This window comes from Botrytis porri (genome assembly GCF_014898465.1).
Source record: "Botrytis porri strain MUCL 3234 chromosome Unknown BPOR_004, whole genome shotgun sequence".
NCBI classification, from domain to species: domain Eukaryota; kingdom Fungi; phylum Ascomycota; class Leotiomycetes; order Helotiales; family Sclerotiniaceae; genus Botrytis; species Botrytis porri.
Window position 1 is genome coordinate 2,313,873 of NW_024066078.1, and position 22,087 is coordinate 2,335,959.

Below are 22,087 nucleotides of genomic sequence, written 5' to 3' on the forward strand. Positions count from 1 at the left end.
CCTAATTTCATATATAAAATAATATATATCCCATCTTTTATTATAACTTTAATAATCTTATTATTCTTATCATTTTCTAATATGAAATATATTTCCTTGAGACTAAATATATTCTTAAATCCTATCTTACAAATTCTCTTAATTAAAAGCAGATTGATCTTTAATTTAGATATATATAGCATCCTAACTAATAATATCCTTATTCCATCTTTATACATTATATCCACTATCCCTCATTCATTCAAATATATAGCTTTCCCATCAATTATTATTCTTTATTATAAAATATAAGTTAAACTTCTGAAAAGAGAATATTGATTAGATATATATAAGGTAGTATTAATATCAATATACTATTATAATAAGAATACTTTATTAATACTTTCTTTAATAAAATAATAATGTTCAAAATCAAATTTATTATCAACAATATTTTCAATATTATCGAAGTTTGATTTAATAATATAAGCCTTATACTCCCTATACTTTTTATTTTTTATAATAAAAAGATAAATTGTTTTCTCTTTTATTTATATTTTAAATCGAATTTCAAGAAATACTTAATGTAATAGAACTAGAATTATTTTAAAATTAAATAATTAGATTTGTTATAAAGTTTATAAGTAATAATAAATATATCGATTTTCAAACTTATATATTACAACGGTCCTTGCGAAGTACCGCGTCACATGACTATGAGCAGGTAACAAAGCGTTAAGGAGCTGTAGCGCTCCTGAAGCGCAGTGAGGTCCATAGCGATCCAGCCTATAAGAAGGTCCTAAGGAATATAACAGAGAATGAAGATTTATATAAAAGAATAAGTTTTATTATAATGTAAAGTTTTATACTCAAGAACAATTATTAGTTTCATTACTATAATTATGAAAATTACAATCAATTATTAATCTTATTAAATTTCTATTTGAAATTTAATCTAAACCATCTTAAAAATCTCTAGCCACTTCTACATAACCCTAGAGGTAGCTCCCTGTTACGACGGCATCCAATATACCGCGTCACATGGTCAGGAAGTCACGTGATGGACCTAGAGGATCTAGGGGATCGAAGAATAAACATCTAGATCCATAGGATCCAGAGGATCCAGACAAGACAGAACTGTAGGTTCTGCAGAGCAGGAAGGTCTATATAAGAGAACAGATTTCATTACAATGTAGAGCTTCGTGCTCAAGAACAATCATTAGTTTCATTACTATAGTTACGAGAATTGCAACCAGTTACAACCTTATTGAATTCCTACTTGAAGTCTAGTCTAAACCACCTCGAGAGATCTCTAGACACTTCCACGTGACCCTAGAGGCAGCTCCCGTAACACTCCCGTAACATTGTACTAATTTTATATTGATAATAAAATAAAATAAATTTCTTTTTTTTTACAAAATATATTAAATTTCTAAAGTTTTATATTTCTATCTTTTTAACCTATAAATATTTAATTTTATTATTAATATTTAAAATAAAACTAACAATATAGATTATATCAATAATGACTTTGTATTTATTAGGGAAAAATAAAATTAGGTTTTGAAAAAGTGATTTATTTATATATAAAGTATTAACTGAAATGTTTATAAATAAAAGCTTTTATTAAAGATCTTTGAGCTTGTCTTAGGCATTTATAATAATTATATTAGGGGTATTGTTAAATTGAAAAGAAAAGGTTTTGATTTTGAGGAGATATTTGTTTACTATAATATTATTGATTTTGGAATATTTAATAATTAGATAATCTCAAAGTTTTTTTGTTATATTTATTCTTTCATTAAAATTTCATTATTATTAAATAATAAATAACAAATACAAAATAATATACTAATATCATCTTTAAAAAAGATAACCTTTTTGTTAATATTAAGTCAAATCTTCATAATAATATTGTTATTGTTATTGAAGACTTAAAGTTCTTCGAAATCCTAAATTAAATTATTAGTTATTATAATCCATATATATTTATATAATATCTTTTCACATATATAGAACTAATCTTTTCCTTAAAATTAAATTCTTATTTAACAAATCTAATATTCATAATTCTTTTAAATAAAAAAAGAAATACATTTAAAATAATCCTTGAATTTAATATCTTCGTTTATTTTGAAGTTTTATAAGTAAAAAACTTATATCAATAATTTAAATATAATTTAATAATAAAATGAAAAAATGAAAAAGGAATTATTTAAATTATACTATCTCAATTTTAAATATATTAATGTTTGAAGAAAGAAATTCTTTTTAAAATAAAGTAATTGAAAATAATGAATTTTGATTTATAAGTAATGATTTTTGAAATGATATCAAATATTATATAATTAATAATCCTTTTTAATATCAAGTTGAAATAAATAGTCTTTTCAATAATAATTTGTAGTTTTTTTATTTAAGGAAAGGGTATAATGTAAATAGTTATTTTGCTATTATTATTTAGTAATCTATTTACTATATATATTTTATATATTAATGTTGTATTATATAAAAGCTTTTTATTATTAATCCTTACTTTAATAATGTAAATTATTTAAAAAGCTTTCAATCTTAGTTTTATTATAGAGCTATTAGGCTTATAATCTATTTATAATAAAGAAGTAGACTAATAGAATGTATATATTATTAACTATATAGATTAATCGTATTAAAATAAAATCTAATTATGAAGTAGAAGTGATATATATATAGTAGTTAAGCGCACGTATCACAACTTCTAACATTTTTGATTATTTAAATTCATAATAAATTGTTAATAAAATATATATTAAAAAAGAAAGGTATAAATTAAGATAAAAGTAGGCTATATGTTAATATAAGCTATATACTGATAAACTATGTTATATATTTCAATAATATATTATAGAAGGTTATATTTTTTATAAATATCTAATTGAACTCCTTCAAGTTTAAAAAATATAATTTCTATTTGATAATCGATCTCTGTTGGAACATGTGACTAGGGGCGTGACATTACATATCACGCTTTACCTCATATATATACTCTATATGTAAGTAGAAAAGTTATATATAAGTCAGATACTCAGCTTTCTAGTCACTCCTATTTTCGACTACTCTTTTACATCAAAAAGTACTTTTTCAGCTTATCAATATCTCTATTAAAATACAATATAATTTATTAAAAATTTATAAACATATAATTTAAATCATTTCAAGTCATGTCTTTCTATATAATTAAAAAAGTTGATAAGTTTTTCAATTTAAGGAATTTTATTTTCAAAACTTCAAAATAAGCAATTAATACTATTCTTTGTTAAAAAAAAATACCGTTTACTTTTAATTGTTTCATTTATAAATTATATAGATTTGAAATTAAAAAATTAAAAAATTCTAACTTGTAATGCTTTTCCTATACATAAGAAGCGATTTTTTTGAAAATTTTATAATTCTTATCTTTAATAGCTTATAACTTTATAAATAAAATATTTAAAAATAAACTTGCTTTTTTATATATAATTAAAACAATTCTGAATCGATTTTAAATTCTTTTTATCATTTTATATAAAGCTTTAGTAAAGAAACAAGAGTCTTAAGAGCTGAAAAATTAATGATTTTAGCGGGGAAATCGAAATCTGTACGATGAGGAGGTTCTAGTTCTGTACTTGTAATTAATCAATTCAGTCTACTTTATCAATAATCTCTCATATGATTTCATTATATTCTATTCCATTATAAATTAATTTGATAGGAAATATAATAATATAATAATATAGTAATATAATAATACAATTTTATAATACAAAATCATTTTGTGTGTATATTAGTCATCAATAGATTTCTTAATTAATAAGATGTTAATAAGTGACTTAGTATACTTATTATAGAATCTCACAACTTCCGACTTGAAATCAGATACTGACAAATTGTCCGACATCGATATACATATCACTGAGAGATTCTTCAAGTATATCACCAAATTTGGTCAAATATTCCATTATAATGCCGAGATCAAACAGCAATAGTAGGTAGGTAAGTAATGGTGCTGAGTCATTGGCTCTTACTGACCTATTAATTTGTCTTAACCTCTACACTTCAAGCTTATGGTCTCAGTATCTATTTTCGTATCGCTTAAATGATTATCTTCACGTACTGTAAAGCCAATTGCTACATTGGTGTTTCGATACTCTGATTGGGACTAAAAAAGCATCGTCCCCGAGTTCCTAAGTGTTGGATGCTTGGACCAAACATATATGGTACCGGATTTTTTTTTAGAACAATGTCGAACGAATAGGTATTATTAGACCGTATTTCCATTGTACTCTGGAGCAAGCTGTAATCCTCAGCTAGGCCATAAGCCTGGCTCCTTTGTGGCATATTCCCACTTGATTAGTTAGACAACTGAAAGGTTTCATACTAGCTACTAATTCAAAATTCTGTATAGCATGGGCCCTTGGATCGAGAATTTTTGGTGCTGACTGCTTACAGTTTTGATGACGGTTACGATAGCAATCTGGCTTCATGTTTCATGAGATATCTTCGAGAAACTCTCTCCATCCCACTTTTGATACACACAATTAGTCAAATCGGTCTTGATAGGGAGTTATATTAAGGCGTGTAAAGAGTGCGGCTACCTTATTAGCAATGCCACTTTCACTGGGTTGATGTCGAATTCATACAAGCATTGCTTTTCTTCTTGCAGGGGCTACAGACGTTGTACTTCATATCATTGCGGAGTGTATTTGACATTTTTTCTGAACAGATAAGCGTCTAGCTTTTGTTTGATATTATTGGATAGAAATGCTTTATATGTTATTGGTTTATCGCGGTATTTAGTTAATGTATTGTTGTGTTTAACAAGTTCCTCCTGTTTTTCTGTTCATGTAAACACGGGCTCCATGATAAGGCTTAGCGAGATGCCCCCCTGTTGAAGCTTTCGGGGCCGAGCAGAACTTCAGACTTAGATAATTGTTCGAGGGTGGATAATCAGGTCATCTATCAAAAGGGATCACTACTAGAGATTTTGTAAAACTATCAATAGGAATCAATTAATTGAATATCAAGCTTTGAAGCAAAATTTTGGTTCCTGAAAATGAGTGAGCATGAATTTGAAGGAAAGACGTGGGACTATTGACTACTTTGAAGGTTTTTCTACTTTCGTTGTTGTTATATCCAGAGAGATCAATGTCAAGTACTTAGGAAATTGATTAGAAGTTCTAGTAGTGGCTAGGACAGCTATGGTCCAAGACAGTAAAATCCTTCTGTGTGGTATCTTCATAATACCATGCAGTGAATCTAGCCGTGGCTTAAATATTCTCCGCGGAGGAGAGTTAAAAGAACCCAAAATTGCTTGGTGGCTACCTACTTGTGTGGTTTTCAATTATAGTAGAAAATATGCGAGGTGCCTCGAGTGTAAAATGGCACTTCAAGTGATGTGATCTGATCTGACGTGGAAAAAATGTTATCTGCAGCTCTGATCGTTGTCAACAACACATTTCGGGATATAACCTTTTTCTCACGCCACAGGGTAGGGTGCCAAGATAGGCCCCTTGGTGGCTTTTGTAAGAAAATTAGTCGCATCTATGCTGTTGCTTTCGCTTAGCTTCATCTAAACTACATGAAACTGTGTTGAATGGGTAACTCTATTCGGAATTCGAAAGTTGGCTCATATTATTTTAAGGATATATATGCACATGAAGACCGGAGCTCGTCAGCATCCGGTAGATAAGTGGATTTGTGGACCGCACCGACCGTTTTAAGCCCCGATTCTCCACTTGAGATGATAATATCTGTATAATTTTTTGATATCCATGATAATCCTTCATATATAAAGCTCATGATGAGGTGAGCGAACCTTGTTCATTCCAAGGCAACTCAGACCAGACTGTCACTAATGATCCAAAGTCTCCAATACTTCTGGAAGTTCAACTGTCAGGTGAATAATAGCGCGACTCTTTCTCGAAACAAAACTCGGTTGTTGTAATACCCGAAAACTCCGCCCTGAGATTACCGGGGCGTCTGTCGGATTCCGAGCTAAAATTGGCATGTAGAAAAGTGATATGAAAAGTTTTTAATTTCAACCCTTGATTTCCACGTGAAACTTCTGGTTGGCACTCTTGATCTAAGATTCTTGATCAACGCGGGTGACCAACTTCAAATGGTAAAGTAGCATCCCATATTTCTTAGTGCGGCTGACTGTGGTCGAAATGGTACGTGAGAAATAAGAGTACTGCCGATTTCGGGGTGAGATCCTCAAATTCTCACGATCAAGCGTATCAGCGATTCGAGAAAGACATGGTCCTTCAAAAGAATGTTTAGCTTTCCTAGAACCGTAAGTGTGTCAAGCAAAGGATGGTCTTCTGTCGGATTAAAATTACATAAGGTAAATCGAACATCTCTAAGTAAAGAGGGAGTTTTCTTCATGTCAACCGACAATATGCATACAACAAGGTATCCTGCGCTCTATAGCCATGATTGCGGGTTGACACAACAAAGTGAGGTAAATATTGCTCGGGCTCGATCGTTCTAACGGTCCCTAGGTTTGCGGAGCAGACCTCGAAAGCTTATGTCAATCAGCCTAATTGCTCTCTGTTTCCCTTTGCAGTTAGTTTTATACGAGACGCCCTTTATGAGCACTTGGTGGCTCTAGCTCAGATGGTGACAGCGAGCACCAACTGCTATCAATTCGTCATGTTAGCATGGTTGAGATATGTATGTAGCAAGTGTGCTCGTATCGAGCTGGAGTTTCAACATTCATTATTTTGGAAAGCTTCATTCTTGGACCAGCTTTGCTTGTGTTTGTTTGTCTGTTCGTTTCCACAAATTTCTTCGGCGACATTTCAATTAGCAGATGCTAATTTAGAGTGCCCTTACCTACAATGAATCAAAGTACCCCCAGAAAGAAAAATGTCAGAAGCACTGGATCTCGTTCGCGTACCGGCTGCAAAAACTGCAATTGGGTGAATGATCCAGTGTGCATATATTGTACTAGTTCGTCGCAATTATACTTTGGTATAAATCTGATTTCATAATTGGATCAGTTCCGAGGATCGAATGCAACGTCAACTGAGAAATTTACACTTCCGTGTCAACACTAAACAAGTCTTCGGAACTGACAGAAACTTCAAACGTAGGATTCGAGGTGTAAAATGCGATGGAGCAAAGCCGGGCTGTCAGAGATGCAAGAAATTTGGCTGTATGTGTGATGGATATGATGAACGCAAGAGCTTTAGTTTTCAGCCACCAACGAATCCAAGGAGAGTTTTTCCTCGAACAGAGACTAAGCAGTCATCACAAAGAATATTGGTACCCAAGTCTCTACCATTTTCATTTCGAATTACACTCCTTGGAGAGCAAGAAGCAATATACTCTCAAATATTTCAATGCGAAACTATAAATTGCCTTGCGGATGGCCGCAAATCACCACTTTGGTATGAAATAGTGAGGCATGCGTGTCTGGAAGAACCATCTATCTTTCATTGCGCCATAGCCATCGCTGCTCTGGATAGAGCATGTAAATTTAGGTCTTCAAATTCCTCCTCGGACGTTGACTTTCATCATCGTCATGCACTTCAACAATACGAAAAGGCTCTCAAAGAATTACAGAAAGTAACCTCTCGAGGCGAGTCTTGTATTCGCACTACCCTCACCTCCCCTCACCTCCCCTCTACTCATGTTTTCTTTTCAAATTTTTCATGGGGATGTTCGACTTGCCATGAGAAATGTCAGAACGACAATAGATCTCATGTACAATTGGATCTCCAGCCAGACGGATACTACTACCCATATTGATTTTAGTCCCGCACCGCATATCCTCGAGCATGAAGTAGTTGGACCATTTGCTCGTCTTGATGCGCATCCCGCAAATGCATGTATAACTTGGGTCATTCTAACCCGACCTTCATCTTCTATACTATTCGAATAGAAGCGTAATTCACTAACAGACATGTTGTCTAGTGGATTGGTGTTTCCTAATCTTCATGCGACGTCATTCCTCTCGTTTCCCCGGATTTTTTCGAAGCTTTACCAATCCCAACCATCTTTACGTCCCTCGAGAAAGCAAAACTTTCTTTGGACAACATCATATTCCGACCTTTCCTGGACAAAGTTTCCGGCTCAATTGTGCCCTCACTGACAAGCATTTCCCAATATACCATATCTGAAGCCTCTGAGCCTCCTTTAACAAAAGAACTGAGATCCTGGACATCCGCGTTCCAACCAGTTTTTGATATCTTCCAATCTCGAATTGATACAGACCCAAAAGATCATAGCGAGTTTGTACCTGACGGAATCTTGCGCTGTCAATGTTTAGCGCTACAAATCGTCTTCTTGTCATCATACTATTCTCGACTGAATATCGACTCATACAATTCATCTTCACTCCCCACCTCCTAAAGCTATCCAATTGTTTTCTCAATTCGAAAATGAGAATAATGATAAAGAAGTACTCAAACTTTTAATTCCAGTGTATTCCGAGATTATCACCAGTTTCAGAGCCATAGTCAATCATCCAGCATTTGTCAAATCATTCATTTTCGGATGCGGCATTCTACCTCAGCTTTTCGTCGTGGTGTGTAATGTCCGGTTAAGATAATAAAACAAGAAGAATACAGATATTGAAGGATGCTAGAGGAAGAAGAGAAGGGGTTTGGGATGCGAAGGCTGTGGGACTTGTTGGCGCAGATATATCGAGATGTGAAGCTTTTGATAAATATGTAAGGAGCCTTCAGAATCAACATGATGTTTCCTCTACTGGAAAGCCTTTAAGTATAGAGGACATCCTTGGGAATGATGCATCAGCTTGGAATGATTGTAAATATACACGTCAAGGGATTCGATTGCAGAACCCCATAAAGTGGGTCGAAGTCCACTTTGCATATCTGGGGATGAAGATGAAGTTACCGGTACTGAGGCGGGAAGAAGTGACGAATAATAAGGATGGAGTTGAGCATTCTTGGGAGAGATAGAACGATGAGCTCGAGTAAATGCATCTGCTGGACTGGGTGGAACAATATCTTGGTCCTCGTGGAGATGGTTTAGTTCCTGGATTTGTTAGTCTATGATGTCTTGGAGTAGGATGAGAATTGGATTTTTGGAGTTATGGAATTACCAGTTGGCATATGGCTGATGACACGCGGTTTGGAGGGTTGGTGTTTTGGTGTTTTGGAAGTTCAGAAATTAGATGTATTGCTCGGAGCATCTCAGAATCGACAAACATCAGAGGAGGTATATAACCTTTTAGCATCTTTGAATGATGGATACGTATCTTGCCCCGTGACTAATGAAAGATAACTGAATAAGTCATCTGATGCTAGGCGAGGGCCGTCACTTGCATCATGATGACCCGCACTAGCATCTGATATTTCACCCAGTATTTGAGACCATTCCAGCTGGATTTACGTCATAGTTCAGACGACATCTATATGAAGTATATTTCGGGGTACCGGTGCATGGTATATGAGTTACATCAAGCCGTATGTTCTGTTGTTGATCATACTCCTGTCTCAGCGTATGAACACAGGATGGTTCTAATGTGACAAGGAGGAGGAAGACTATAAGTTGATAATATATGTGAGATATCCCAACTGTATGAAGGGTTTCTTCCTAGGTAATAAATGGCCAACGATTTAAGATACAATCACTGGTAGTGCTTCATATGATATATGATACTCAATGTGACTAACGATAGGTAATGATAATAAATGCCAAGTCTTTTTCCAGGGTAATATACCGCTAACTTTTAGGCTTCACGCTAAAAAGCACCCGCCACTACCATGTCCATGACCACCTCCAGCTACTTACGACATCATCCCGAATGACAACAACACTGATGAATATCTGAACCTAAACAAATACAATCACAACATATATACTTACATTAGCAACCTACACTCACCACAAAGAATCGCAATTTGTATTCGATAGACTGCAATAATCATCAGAATCAAATATTTCTTGAACTGTGGAATTACAACTTGTCTGTCTCACATTTTCCAGCTCCGCAGTTCTTACACACATCAAGAATCATGATCACCACCGCATTTACTCCTAGAACTCCCACCTCATTCCTTACTCTTCCTTCCGAACTGCGTCTGAAAATCTGGTCCAACCTCCTTCCCGGTCCTCGTACCCTTCCAATCCGCTGCTCTCGAATCCACAAATCCTATTACACTTCTGTTTCCACTTCCGTCCTCCTATCTATCTCTTCCGAAACGCGAACTCTATTTCTCGAGCACTATTCTCTCCTCTACCTTAACCCCTCTTACAACTCCACTATATATATAAATTTCGCCCTCGATACACTTCGTTTTGACAACGAAGAATGTTCACCTATCGGAGATTTGGCTACGGATTTTCAGACTTGTGCGCAGAAGGATTTGATTGAGAGGGTGGAGATCAATGTACATTTATGGGAAATTATGCGATTATTTCGATTTGATGCTTTGGCGGAGATTAAATATTTACATGGATTGAGGAATTTGACATTTGTTTTGAAGAAATCTGACGTCGAATTGAACAATGGAGAAGAGGATGAGGCTAATAATATGAGGGCGAGGACTAGAGATGTATGGGGAGGAAGGATGTTGATCGAGGGGCAGACAATGGATAGAGAGATTGCGCAATGTCAGTGGTATGTTTCGATGGTGAAGTGGGAGGTGGAACATGGGTTCCATCAATGGACGGACTGTAAACCGAATGTGCAGATGTGCATTATATGAGAAGAAGGTTGATGAGATGAATGCGATCGATTGATGAGAGTGGGGGTTATCTTTAACGAAGGTCCTGCGGTATCAAGATCTATGTCCAAAATTCACCAGGCGTGAGAAAACTTCACTCAAAGTCTCTACGAATTTACGAATATGCGGAGATACACGAACTAGGGATTGCATTGGGAGAATAAGATCACACTGCTCATGGACTCTTTAGACGAATTCTGGTGTTATCATCTCCACCGAAGCAATGGAACCGACGCTCTCAGAGCATACACATACACATATGTCAAGCTACGAAACGAGTCTCTAGGCTAGTTCGTGTTCCAGTCTCCCAATTCTCCAGGTCTCACAGCAAGATTTTCCATTGCCTACACCGTTCCTGATGTTTTCTATAGGAAGGTTTCCTGGAATACATCTCTAGATCACCGTCAACCCACATCATTCCACATCACAGACCGTCTAGGATAGACATCACGTCTGTCAAACGACACTGGATTATCTCAGTTACCTAGCAAGGGAACTCTTGATTCATGGTTACAAGGACAATGAATATCCATGGGACTGAATAGAACTGGATCAGCTTCCTAGACTAGCTTCCTAGACTGTAGATAGCTTTCTCAAATACATACACCTATCAAACACCCCAGAAATCCATCGATACAATATCATGAGGGTGTAAATGAAAGTATCTAGCTTTGATTAGATATGCATGTGAGGTAAAAATTTATAATAGCATCATATGGCAACATTTCATGTATATTAAAAAAAGTATTAAGGATAAACTCATTTTATTGATTATTATTGTTAATCATTTAATTAATACCTCCAAAGATTCAAAAGATTCAAACTTGATTAGAATACCAGACTATTTTCAAATCTTTAATTGCTTTTAGATATCCAAAACCATGTATTTTTAGACTGATTCGGACTATGGAAAACCTTATCAGTAACATCTATAACTGTAAATACGAAATAGATATATAGATGAAGAATAGTTCAGATCTCACGTCCTGTATCATTTTTGCGATACCTACACATGAGGATGGGGTTCTAAGGTAGTCTCAATTGCAACGTAGATTTCTCGGGACCCGGGAGATCGAATGGTTGCATAGATCTTACTTGTAACTTGGAAGTTTTGGTTGGATGGTTGGATAAATGAAAATATGCGTGGGATTTATTAAAGATATAGGATACTAAGTATATATCTTACATATTCGGAAACATCTCAACCATCCATTCCCCAAGCTCAATAACTCATCCCTTCTCTCTTCACCTCCCCCAAAAATCTCTCCACAATCCCCACCACCTCCTCCGGTTTCTCCTGCATAACCCAATGGCCTGCTCCGGACACCACCTTGATCCCCTTAAACCTCGTGCATCTCTCTCCCATCACTTCCAATACCCCCGGTTCCTGATACATTCCCCAATCTTTTTCTCCACTGATAAACAGCATTGGTACATCTAAAGTTCTTCCCGCGAAAAGCTCTAGTTCTTGTGAGTAATGCGGAGATGTGATCACGCGGTACCAATTCAACATTCCTTGGAATCAGGTGCGTGCATATTCGGAGGCGTAGACGGCGAGATCGGAGTCTGGGAGCCAGGTTTCTAGCTGGGTGAGAGAGCTGGGGGGGATGGGGCGCATGTGGGTTTGGATGACTTCGCGCATGGAGGAGTGCAGGGGCATGATGTAGTAGGGAGGGAGATGTTGGAGTTCGGTGGCGGAAAAGGAGGGTAAGGGGTGAGGGGTGTTGCCGCTCCAGTGTCCGGATTTGAGGTAGAAGTAAGCCGCGGAGGAAGGTGGAGAGGTCGGTGGAGGCTTGCGGGGTGGAGAAGTAGGTTCCGTAGTGTTTGAAGGGGGTGGGGAGCTGGGAGAGGGAGGTGTGGATGTCTTCGGTGGGGGCGGGGGTGGGAGTGGTGGAAGTGGAAGTGGAACTGGGGAGGAGAGGGGGACCTTTGAAGGGGTGGGAGAGAAGGATGATGCTGGGTGGGTGTTAATATTTATTTTAGGAAATGTGATAGAATTATGAGTGAATGGGGGAAAAGGAAGGATGTAAATGAAAAGGGGAAAAAAGTGTGAAGAGAATTCCATGAAATGACGCTCCGCTGGCCCTCCGGGAGCCACTGCCGTGGAGGCAGAACATTACACTTCGATCGAGCGTAGCGAGCTATGGGGGTTTGGGGGCTTGCCCCCATAAACAAAGCACGTAAGCAAGCAAGTACTTACTTACTCACTTACTTGCCCACACCGCAGCTCCTAAAAGTCAATCGAAGATCGTTGCACAAACACGCAAACACGCAAAGAAAACAGGGAGTCCTACGATTTAAATAAATCTGGTCTCATAACTCCACACCAGCCCGCGATCACCGCCCCAAAATCATGTCCTATTACACACGCTACATCTTTATGGCCCAGCGCGTGGACTAACAACACCATATCAGTGACGAGACGAGAGATAGTAGTAGTGTGGAGATCGACAGCGGAGAAAGAACGGGTGTCGTGGCCGGTGGTGCGGCCTGCGCCGCGTTGATCGGGGGCGACGACGTGGTGGCCGAGGGAGGAGAGGGAAGGGAGGATGTGGCGATAGGAGAAGGAGAGTTCGGGGAAGCCGTGGAGGAGGAGGATAAGGGGGTGGGAGGGGGAGCTGGGTTAGGGTGGGGGTGCGGAGGTAGAGGGAAGTTATGCCTGGGGGGAGAGGGAGGGGAGGGAGGGGAGGGAGGGGATTAGAGGGGGTGGTGGACATTTTTTTGATTGGGGATCAGTAGGGAGATGGATATGTGAGTTAGAGATTATTTGGGATATACAATAAAACACTCATCCATGTCCTAGGTATGTATACTAAGTACTCATCTCAGTTCTTGCCCCTCGATTCACAAGATCTCCACATCTCCACAAGTCAGATTTTCCAATCACGTTATTACAGTATATGAATTAATTGCGGAGAAATGATCTACAGAGAGATGCATAGATACCTGTGAGTAAGAGATCTTTGTATTGACCTTCTGTAATGTTATTCAATTGTGGGAGGTATGTTGGATATATGAATGCATGGTAAATATAAGTATTGATTAATATACCTACCTCGCCTACGTACGTATGTATAAATGTATAGCGAAATCGATGAAAGGAAATCATCTATTAAACACAATATGATAACTTCACTGTCTGTCTCTATACTGAAATCTACCCGTCCCTCAGTACTTATCGGTATCCCATCTACGTCATCATACATGGCGGACCTGGGTATTTGATATACCGTACCGGACCGGGCCCATAGCTCAAGTCTAGTCCTTTCGAAGTGTGGCTTAGCTAGAGATATTAAATTGATCTACAAACTGAAGGGATCCATGAATGCTAGATAGGTAATGAATGGGGATTTGGTGCTCTGTCACTCTAGGTGATGGATTGTTTTATGGGAAAAGATCTCTTTCGCAATTTGAACTTTGTTTTGAACTTGGAGTCAAACTTAATATTGTGTTGGATTGTGTTGGATTGTGTTGGATTGTATTGGATTGTGTGGTACATTGGAGGTGTCTATTTAAAGCAGTGGTTGTTTCTGATGTGCGATTGAAAACATGCCTAGGTAGGTGTGAAGAGGAAGGGTATCGTGGGATTTCAAGGTTCGTGGGGTTTGAAAGTTTGTCTGGCTGGATTATGGTGGCTGGCTGGTCTTTGGGGTAACATTCTCCCAAAGCTTTCAATTACTACCTGGGTTTCTACTCGAGTATTACTAGGTAGGTAGGTACCCAGAATACCGGATTAGACCCTTAGACTTCCAAGTTCCCACCATTCCAACTCTTTCCCAAGGCCTTTCTTGTGTGTATGTGTATGTGTATGTGTATGTGTATGTGCTCTTTGTTAGCCCAACTCAATACTCAAGTACCTACCTGGTAATCATTCAAATTCCTGGCAAATAACAAGGAACCAAGTTGTATATAAACTTTTAAACTTTGAGCCTGTGAATCATGTAAATACTACCACCTACCTACTCCGTTTCTTATGTAAATAAGTGCGCACTCAAGTGTTTACGATGAAAACTCATTTAATAAGATCAATGAGTACTTGTATCTTTAACTGATATCGTTACTCGTAAGGAGGAAAAGGAGAGTGGAGTACTTATTGCTTATTACTTATTACTTATTACTCATTACTCGTTAGTACTTTTATTATGATTACTAGGTAGATTTTGGAATTTAATTGCATGCGGTGCGTCTAAACTCATAATCCCAAGGTCAAGGGAAACTTTTGGCACCTAGGTTTTATTTACTCATACGCATTCATTATCCGGCTTTTCGCTCTCGAGCTGCCACGATGAAGAAGTTAAATGATTGGATTGGATTGAATTGAATTGAATTGAATTGAATGATGAAAGAGATAGGTCTAGGTACCTACTTTACACCTACTTACTACTATGTGTTGGTGTTTTGACAGTAAACTTAGAATTAACATTGATATCTTCACAGCCTCTTGTCTCTTCATCTCCATCTCCATCTTCATCTCCCCCTCTCTCCGCCTTGCCTTGTGTGAATTTTATGAACAAAAACCTCATTTGGTGCATCTTATGAAAATAGCTATATTGCATTAGAACCATTCTCATTTCGGCTCTTCAAAATATACCGACTGAGTACTGACTGAGTACATAACTTTATCTAGACCTCACTTGTCTTTCTCCAAAGTTCCACACTTCCTTCACTTCACCTCATACAAACCCCCCATCAAACGTTCTACCACTATCTAATATCCTTCCCAACCTTTCCATGATCGGATCTTCACTCACTGGCATTTTTGATGCATCCATCTTCTGAATTGTATCCACCGACTTTAATCTGGACTCCATTTTCGAGCATCAGAGTTACTCCATTCGAAAGCTCTTGGATCCTGATCTACCACCATCAACCAAGAAGAGAAACTCCATAACCCACTATTTCTTCTGCACACAAGCATCATCAGCCACAACTTCCATTCAACCAAACAGTTGTTCAAGGGATATCCAAACACCCCAGTTATCATTCCAAATTTCATTCGCCTACATCACCCAGTCATCATCGAATTAGTGAATTGGCGTGACGGGGGATCGTCATATTCCTGTATTGTTATCTTACGGAAAGGGAAAAATAGTCATCAGAATCTCTTCATCCTTTTCCATTTCCTACATTATTTTTTTTCAATGCGATAACATCCTCATGAGCCCATAGTTGGCAGAGGCTCAACAGGCGATTAGGCCTACGACAATCAATATGTTTGGAAATAGAAGGAGAAGAGCGGTTTCGAATCCGGTATGTCAGATTTCATTGTACTACGTTCCATTCCAACATTTCTTCGATTCTTTTCAGGTTGCGCGACAGCTCAATCGCAATTGGCTTCCGGGGAGATCTTTGCATGAAATGGAGTACTCGAGTACATGCAGCCACATTCGTAGTAAATGCTAACAAGTTTATTTCTACAGCCAGTAAATTCAAACGTCAACGCATCTGCCGCGACCGCCGCGGCACAGGCATTTCTATCTTCTCAAGCATCAAATACTTCCTTGTCTTCCGCGGCTGCAGCTGCCGCATTACGATCCAGACCAACAACACCTACTTCCGTGGCAGATATTCAAACCAAAAGAACAATTCGGAGAAACGGTTCAACCTCTTCGGCGGGAAGTTCTGTAGGTGGTTCCGTACGCGGTCCACCAGGTTCGACCCTTGTGAGAAGAGGAAGTTCCGGTTCGATGACTGAACGAACTTTTCGGGAATCGTCACCAGTTCCAAGTGCATATGATGCGCCGCCGGTACCGGCAATTCCGCAGAATATCACAAAGGCTGGTAAGAAGACGTCACGGAGATCCGCAAGTATGGATGCACCTGGATTGAGAATCGCATCACCACCTCCAAATAAAGCTGGTGGGAGAGGTTCGAGTCTTGGACCATCAGCGACAGCATCGCGTGGGTCGGGTCCAAGAAACCCAAGTTTATCCAGTGTATCTGAGATGAATGGGGAGAGTAGAGGGTCCGTCAATTTTTCCTACCCTACGAGTACAAGGCCAATGTCTCCTGAACAAAGACGGCTAACATGTTCTCCAAGCTTAAGTGCAAGCCCAAGGATTGTTTCGCCACATAACCAAAATCTAGTATACGATCCAAATACCAGACGTTTCTTACCGCTAGCGGACATTCTAGCCATCGAGCAAAGATTGAATGGAATTGCTAATGCTCCAGTTAAGAAGAAGAAACGAAATCCGCCTGCACAAGGTACTCATCTAGCAGCTGGGTCAGTGGGTGGGAGGCTAAAGGGGACCGCGCTGGATGCAATGGAAAGGGCATCAAATGCATCGAGCACACAACAACCGATATCACAACCTTCCCAGCAATTCGTACCACCGCCACAATTCACCCAACAATCTGTATCAAAATCTATCCAACAACCCGTATCACAGTCCGCCCAGCAGCCCATATCACAACCTATACCAAAGCCTAATAACATACCGAAATTACCCCCCGCACAAACCGAAACTTCTCGGGAAAATCCCCAATCTGTACCTGTCTCAGAATCAAATCCTCAGCAAAATCCTCTTGCAGTGACATCTCCACCAAAAAAGAAAAAGAAGCGTGTTATTGTCGCCGATTCTGATAGTGACCAGGCATCGATTCTACCAAATTCATCTGCCGATGACAGTGACGTACCATCACATGGCTATAAAACTCGAGCAGGTGCCATCTTAGCGAAAAAGCCATCAGTTGTGCGTGAGGATAGAGAAAGAGAGGAGACAGAAGATGATTCGCCATTGCGCTCTGGAAATGTAGGCTTTTTGGAGGATCGTATTGAACCTACAAGAACTACATCACCATCTCTTTTGCCTCGGTCATCTGCTGGTAGGGGACATGGTCGAGCGCAATCGTCAGCAAATTATGCGCAAGAACGCCAGCATACCAGATCTGCAAGCCAACCTCCAATGACGTCTGTTGCCGCCCCTTCGTTAAATGAAGAATCTCCTCGTGGTGGTCGTGTTCAATCCGTGAGTCCTGCGAGAACTCCACACTTTATGGCAACCCCCGAAACCTTGACGGTTAGACATCAGCCACCTGCAAGATCGGTATCTCCGCGAAAGTCAGCCTTGAAACATTCTTCCATGTCTTCAATTGAACCTAGAGGACCACCATCTGACGGAGGGTCCCTTCGACTTAGTGAGGTTTCTAATGATGAGGAACAGCCAAGAAAGAAAGCAAACAGAGTTAGCTTTGATGAGGGAAACAATGTTGTATTGGGTCAATCGACAACCTTGCCTTCGAATTCACCAATGGTTCCGAGTCCGCAAGTAAAGCGTGGCTGGTTCAATATTGGTCGTGGGAAAAAGAAGGATATACACGTTACAGATGAAGATGACGATGAAGTTATGAAACCACGGCCAGCTCTTCCATCTTTTGGAAGTGTGAGGGAGAGAAAGACTCATCGAGAGACAGAGGAACGAGTTCTAGTCAGACCACCAGAGCAAGTACCTACTATTGCTCCTGTCACTTCTCCTACATCACCATTGTTCACTTCTCATACGGGGAATGTATTGGAATCCCCCATGGGACAATCAAATGATCACGTCGCTGGTTCATTAATCGCTCATGATGCTACTTCGAAAAATGCAGCAAATATTTCAAAATCTCGTGAGCCACTACCTCCTGATGTGACATCTTTGGAAGGGACTGGGGAAATTTCAGACGCTAGCAGTACTTATAGCTTAGACAATAGTGCTATTGGCATTGCTAGAAGTGATAGTGTAAGAGTTGGACCAGAAGATGGACATGCTGATACATATCGAGAATTGGCAAGTCCAACGAAAGATCAATTTGAGGATCAAGAATTGAATGAAGATATTCCGGAAATTGCTGTTCAGATGCCCACTCCCACTCCAGAAGGCACACAATCAAGAGAATGGTTGGACATGCCTGGTGGGTACAGAGGTTCAGGAAGCTCTACTTCGAGTCATCTGGATCAAACGCAGGATGAGGTTCTTCATACTGCTACTGAGAATGGTGTTATTGGCACAGCTATCTCACCTACTTTCGAAAAAGCAAATGCAACAAGTGGTCCCTCAAACTTATCCGAATTTGATAATAGTACAAGAACGAGTTCGGAAGCTCATCCTGCACCAATTTCTGAAGAGTCGGAGGGATCTGAAAATGATAGTATATATAGTGATGCTGCTGAAGAGTTTGAGGCACCAGATGATGGTGGCTTCATGTCTTTGGATGCTGTGGTAGAAAGTCCTGTGTCGGCAACTGCTATCTTAGCATCTGAGCCGGATAGCCCAAGAACCAAATTGGCGAAAGAGCGAGCATATATGTCTAGCCAATTGCAAAGAAAGTCGAGTGAACCAGATCCAGAAGAAGGATGGGAAAAAGCTCAGCAATATTGGAAGAATTTGTCAGTGGACAGAAAGAAGCAATTGGAGCTAGATGCATTTAAGGTAGCAGATGAAGAAGAAAAGGAAGAAGCGACGCCAACCCCAAAGCCAAAGAAAGCAAAAAAGAAATCAGTAACGATACAATCGCCTACTTCTCCTATTATGCAAACAATGCAAGCATCGCCATTTCCACAAGTTCAAAAACAACCAAATACGGAGAGAAGCTACATGATTCAACCAGGATTAAAGGCAGGCTCCATTACTCACGGTCAGACAACTATGCGATCATCTATGAGAGCGGGACCTCCTCACGCGGAATCAGTTGTTCACATCAGACAATCTATGAGAGGATCTGGTTCGACCAAGGGGGCGACCCAGAATGGAACAGCTCAACCTAATGAGATACTTCAAAAGAAACAAAGGCCTGTTTCTCTTCCTCCTGCTGAGACTCAAGCAAGCACTCAAGCTGTAAACCGGCAACTTCGACTTATTCAGGGTGCTGCTGCCACTGCTACTTCACCTAATGCTCAAAGAAATGGTGCAACAGTAGCACCAACTTCTCTACGACGTAAATCATCTGGAGATAGTGACACTAGTTTCAAACGTGCTAGACCTGCAACAGATGGAATAAGTATGAGATGCTCTATGCGTCGTGAAAGTGATGTATCATCAAATGGTCGTCAACAATCTCCTCTCAACTCAAGTCGATTCAGTCTTCGATCATCATCACCTGGTGGGCCCCCTGCAGTTACCATGCGAGGAACCATGCGAAGTTCTCTAAGAGGATCTAATGATTCTACTGCTCGAGCAAAATCTCCCATCAGAATGCCTGGATTCGGTAGAAGTTCATCAGCTAGACCAGCTCCAAAACAAAAGTCAACTCAACGATCAAGTCGATTTGCTGATTCTAGTGATGAAGATGAACCTCGTGCTGGATTTAGAAGTCGTTTTGGGGATTCAAGTGATGATGATGAACCCACACCTATAGCCCCTATAGTCGCACGACCAATTTCATCACGTGGTACACCAGTTCGAAGTATACCAAAACCTATAGGGTATCAAGATGGAGATTCTTCTGATCTTCCAGATAGTGATGATGAGAGTCGACCTGCCACAGCTAAGAGTTTAAATAAAACTAAACTAAACGGTAATAGACCATCATCTCGAAATACGACAGCAGCATCTGGAAATTTACAGAGATCGGGTTCAGGTCGTGGAACAATCAAGGTCGGAAATGGACAAATCACACCAATTACTCCTCCTAGACCACAGAATGCTCAACGTGGAAGTATTTTATCTATGTTTAGGAAAAAACAAGATCCGAATAGTAAAGTGAGGAAATATAATGGAGAAAGTCCAGCGAGGAGAGATACACATTTGGAGAGAAGTAAGGAGGATCTTGAAGCTATTAAGCGGCCGGAAACTCGTGGTAAAGCTGATTCTCCCAGAGTTTTGAAAAAGAATCCCAGGCAGAATAGTGGATCTTGGCCTTTGGCTAATGACACGGGAATCAAAGTACCTTTTGAGGAGGGAAGACCTTTTTCTGCAGATACGGGAGGGGGAATTGTAGGAGGTGAAAATAAAGAGATTGTTGCGGAATTGAATGGGAGACCAGAGGTTGGGAATCGAAGATTTACGGCTACGGGGTTGAGTGATGTGGATGTCATGGGGCAAGGGGGAAATCCGAGGAAAAAGAAGAAGTTTCAGGTTTTGAGGAAGATGTTTAGGTTGGAGGATTAGGAAATGGTGGCGGTAGTGGTTAATTAATGGGTATATGGAATTTGTACATGTATTGCTCTTGATTTTATATCTTTCCTTTGTTACTTCATTGGTGGGTTGGGGATTGACGGATTGGAGGGGGAATAGATACCAATGGATTGAATGGGGTGGATGGATGAATGGATGGGAGGAGGGATCTGGATTGGGAAACATGTAGACATAAAAGCATGTTTGTTTGGTTTCTGGGGAGGGGGAGGGATTGTAGAATTTATGTACAATTTTAATTATCGATGTTTTTTTTTTCTCACTCTTCATTTTATGATGATTGGAGTTTTGGTGTGGTTTGTTTGTTTGGTTTTAGTGGTTTTTGAGGGGGATGGAGGGGATGAGATGGGAAATGAGATGGGAAATGAGAGGATGGTGATTTGAGGAAATGTGATGATAATAGATAATAGATAATGGTGTATAATATATGATATATGTAGTGAATACAGTGAATGTAAAATGAACAAATGGAACAAAAGGAACATGCAGAATGAGTGCGCTACGGAAGAGAATAAGAAATTAGGGGAATAGTGAAATGATGGGGTGGTGAAGTGGTGAAGTGGTGAAGTGGCGGAGTAGGAAAGCTAGGCGAAACAAAACGAAGCGAGAGGGGAGGGGAGGGGAGGGGGTGGGAAGTAAGGTGAGGTGAGGTGGGGCGAGAGGGTGTGGATGTGGATGTGTAGTAGCTATTGATGGAAGAAATTCTTAGAGAGGGGTTGGGGAGAGGCTTGGGGAGGTGAAGAAGGGAAGGGAAGGGAAGGGAAGTAGAGGAATGTATTGATTGATTGATTGTATTTTGGGCTATGAGTTGGAGTGCAAGATTGAGATTGAGATTGAGATTAATTAGATGAGGGTACGAATGGAAATTTTGGGGGATTGGATTAGATTGGATTGATGAAGAAGTATTTAGATGGATTGGATTGATGAGTAGAGAGATAAATAAATCAGGTAAATAAGTTCAAGAGTAAGTTGGGAGGTTGAATAAGTAAATAAATAGATAGTTATTTGGATGAATTAAATAAATTAATGTCATATCTCAGATATAATGAATGGATTATTTATGTTGAGATCACTTGGGGGGGGAGAGTCGTCAACTCGAATCGCCATATACAGCACTGTATAGCCTATACAAAATGAATAATATAAATTGAGATGATCTAGAATAAGGTATGATTCTTCCCACTATATACATAATGGGAAGAATCATGTGATTCGCTTAAGCACGTGATCATACGTTCCGATAATTTAAGTTGATTTTATTAATTCATTTACATAGAT

At 39.1% G+C, this 22,087-nt stretch overlaps 5 protein-coding genes across 5 annotated transcripts; 3 read left to right on the forward strand and 2 right to left on the reverse strand.

Annotated features, from left to right (window-relative positions):
- Positions 1 to 6,864: 6,864 nt before the first annotated feature.
- EAF01_003609 (uncharacterized protein) lies at positions 6,865 to 7,882 on the forward strand (the record flags this gene model as incomplete). The annotated part of the gene is given in 3 exon segments (XM_038911863.1): positions 6,865 to 6,917; positions 6,999 to 7,566; positions 7,580 to 7,882. The coding sequence occupies 3 exon segments, from the start codon at positions 6,865 to 6,867 to the stop codon at positions 7,880 to 7,882; spliced, it is 924 nt and encodes a 307-aa protein (XP_038773098.1).
- Positions 7,883 to 8,706: 824 nt separating this feature from the next.
- On the reverse strand, positions 8,707 to 9,202 carry EAF01_003610 (uncharacterized protein; the record flags this gene model as incomplete). Its single annotated transcript, XM_038911864.1, has 2 exons — positions 8,707 to 9,000; positions 9,068 to 9,202. 2 exons carry the CDS (start codon positions 9,200 to 9,202, stop codon positions 8,707 to 8,709), a joined length of 429 nt encoding a protein of 142 aa, XP_038773099.1.
- A 781-nt stretch (positions 9,203 to 9,983) lies between these two features.
- Positions 9,984 to 10,676, forward strand: EAF01_003611 (uncharacterized protein; the record flags this gene model as incomplete). The annotated part of the gene is made up of 1 exon (XM_038911865.1): positions 9,984 to 10,676. One exon carries the CDS (start codon positions 9,984 to 9,986, stop codon positions 10,674 to 10,676), a length of 693 nt encoding a protein of 230 aa, XP_038773100.1.
- A 1,540-nt stretch (positions 10,677 to 12,216) lies between these two features.
- Positions 12,217 to 13,490, reverse strand: EAF01_003612 (uncharacterized protein; the record flags this gene model as incomplete). The annotated part of the gene is made up of 3 exons (XM_038911866.1): positions 12,217 to 12,535; positions 12,989 to 13,312; positions 13,483 to 13,490. The coding sequence occupies 3 exons, from the start codon at positions 13,488 to 13,490 to the stop codon at positions 12,217 to 12,219; spliced, it is 651 nt and encodes a 216-aa protein (XP_038773101.1).
- A 2,415-nt stretch (positions 13,491 to 15,905) lies between these two features.
- On the forward strand, positions 15,906 to 20,785 carry EAF01_003613 (uncharacterized protein; the record flags this gene model as incomplete). The annotated part of the gene is made up of 2 exons (XM_038911867.1): positions 15,906 to 15,944; positions 16,115 to 20,785. The coding sequence occupies 2 exons, from the start codon at positions 15,906 to 15,908 to the stop codon at positions 20,783 to 20,785; spliced, it is 4,710 nt and encodes a 1,569-aa protein (XP_038773102.1).
- Positions 20,786 to 22,087: the final 1,302 nt, after the last annotated feature.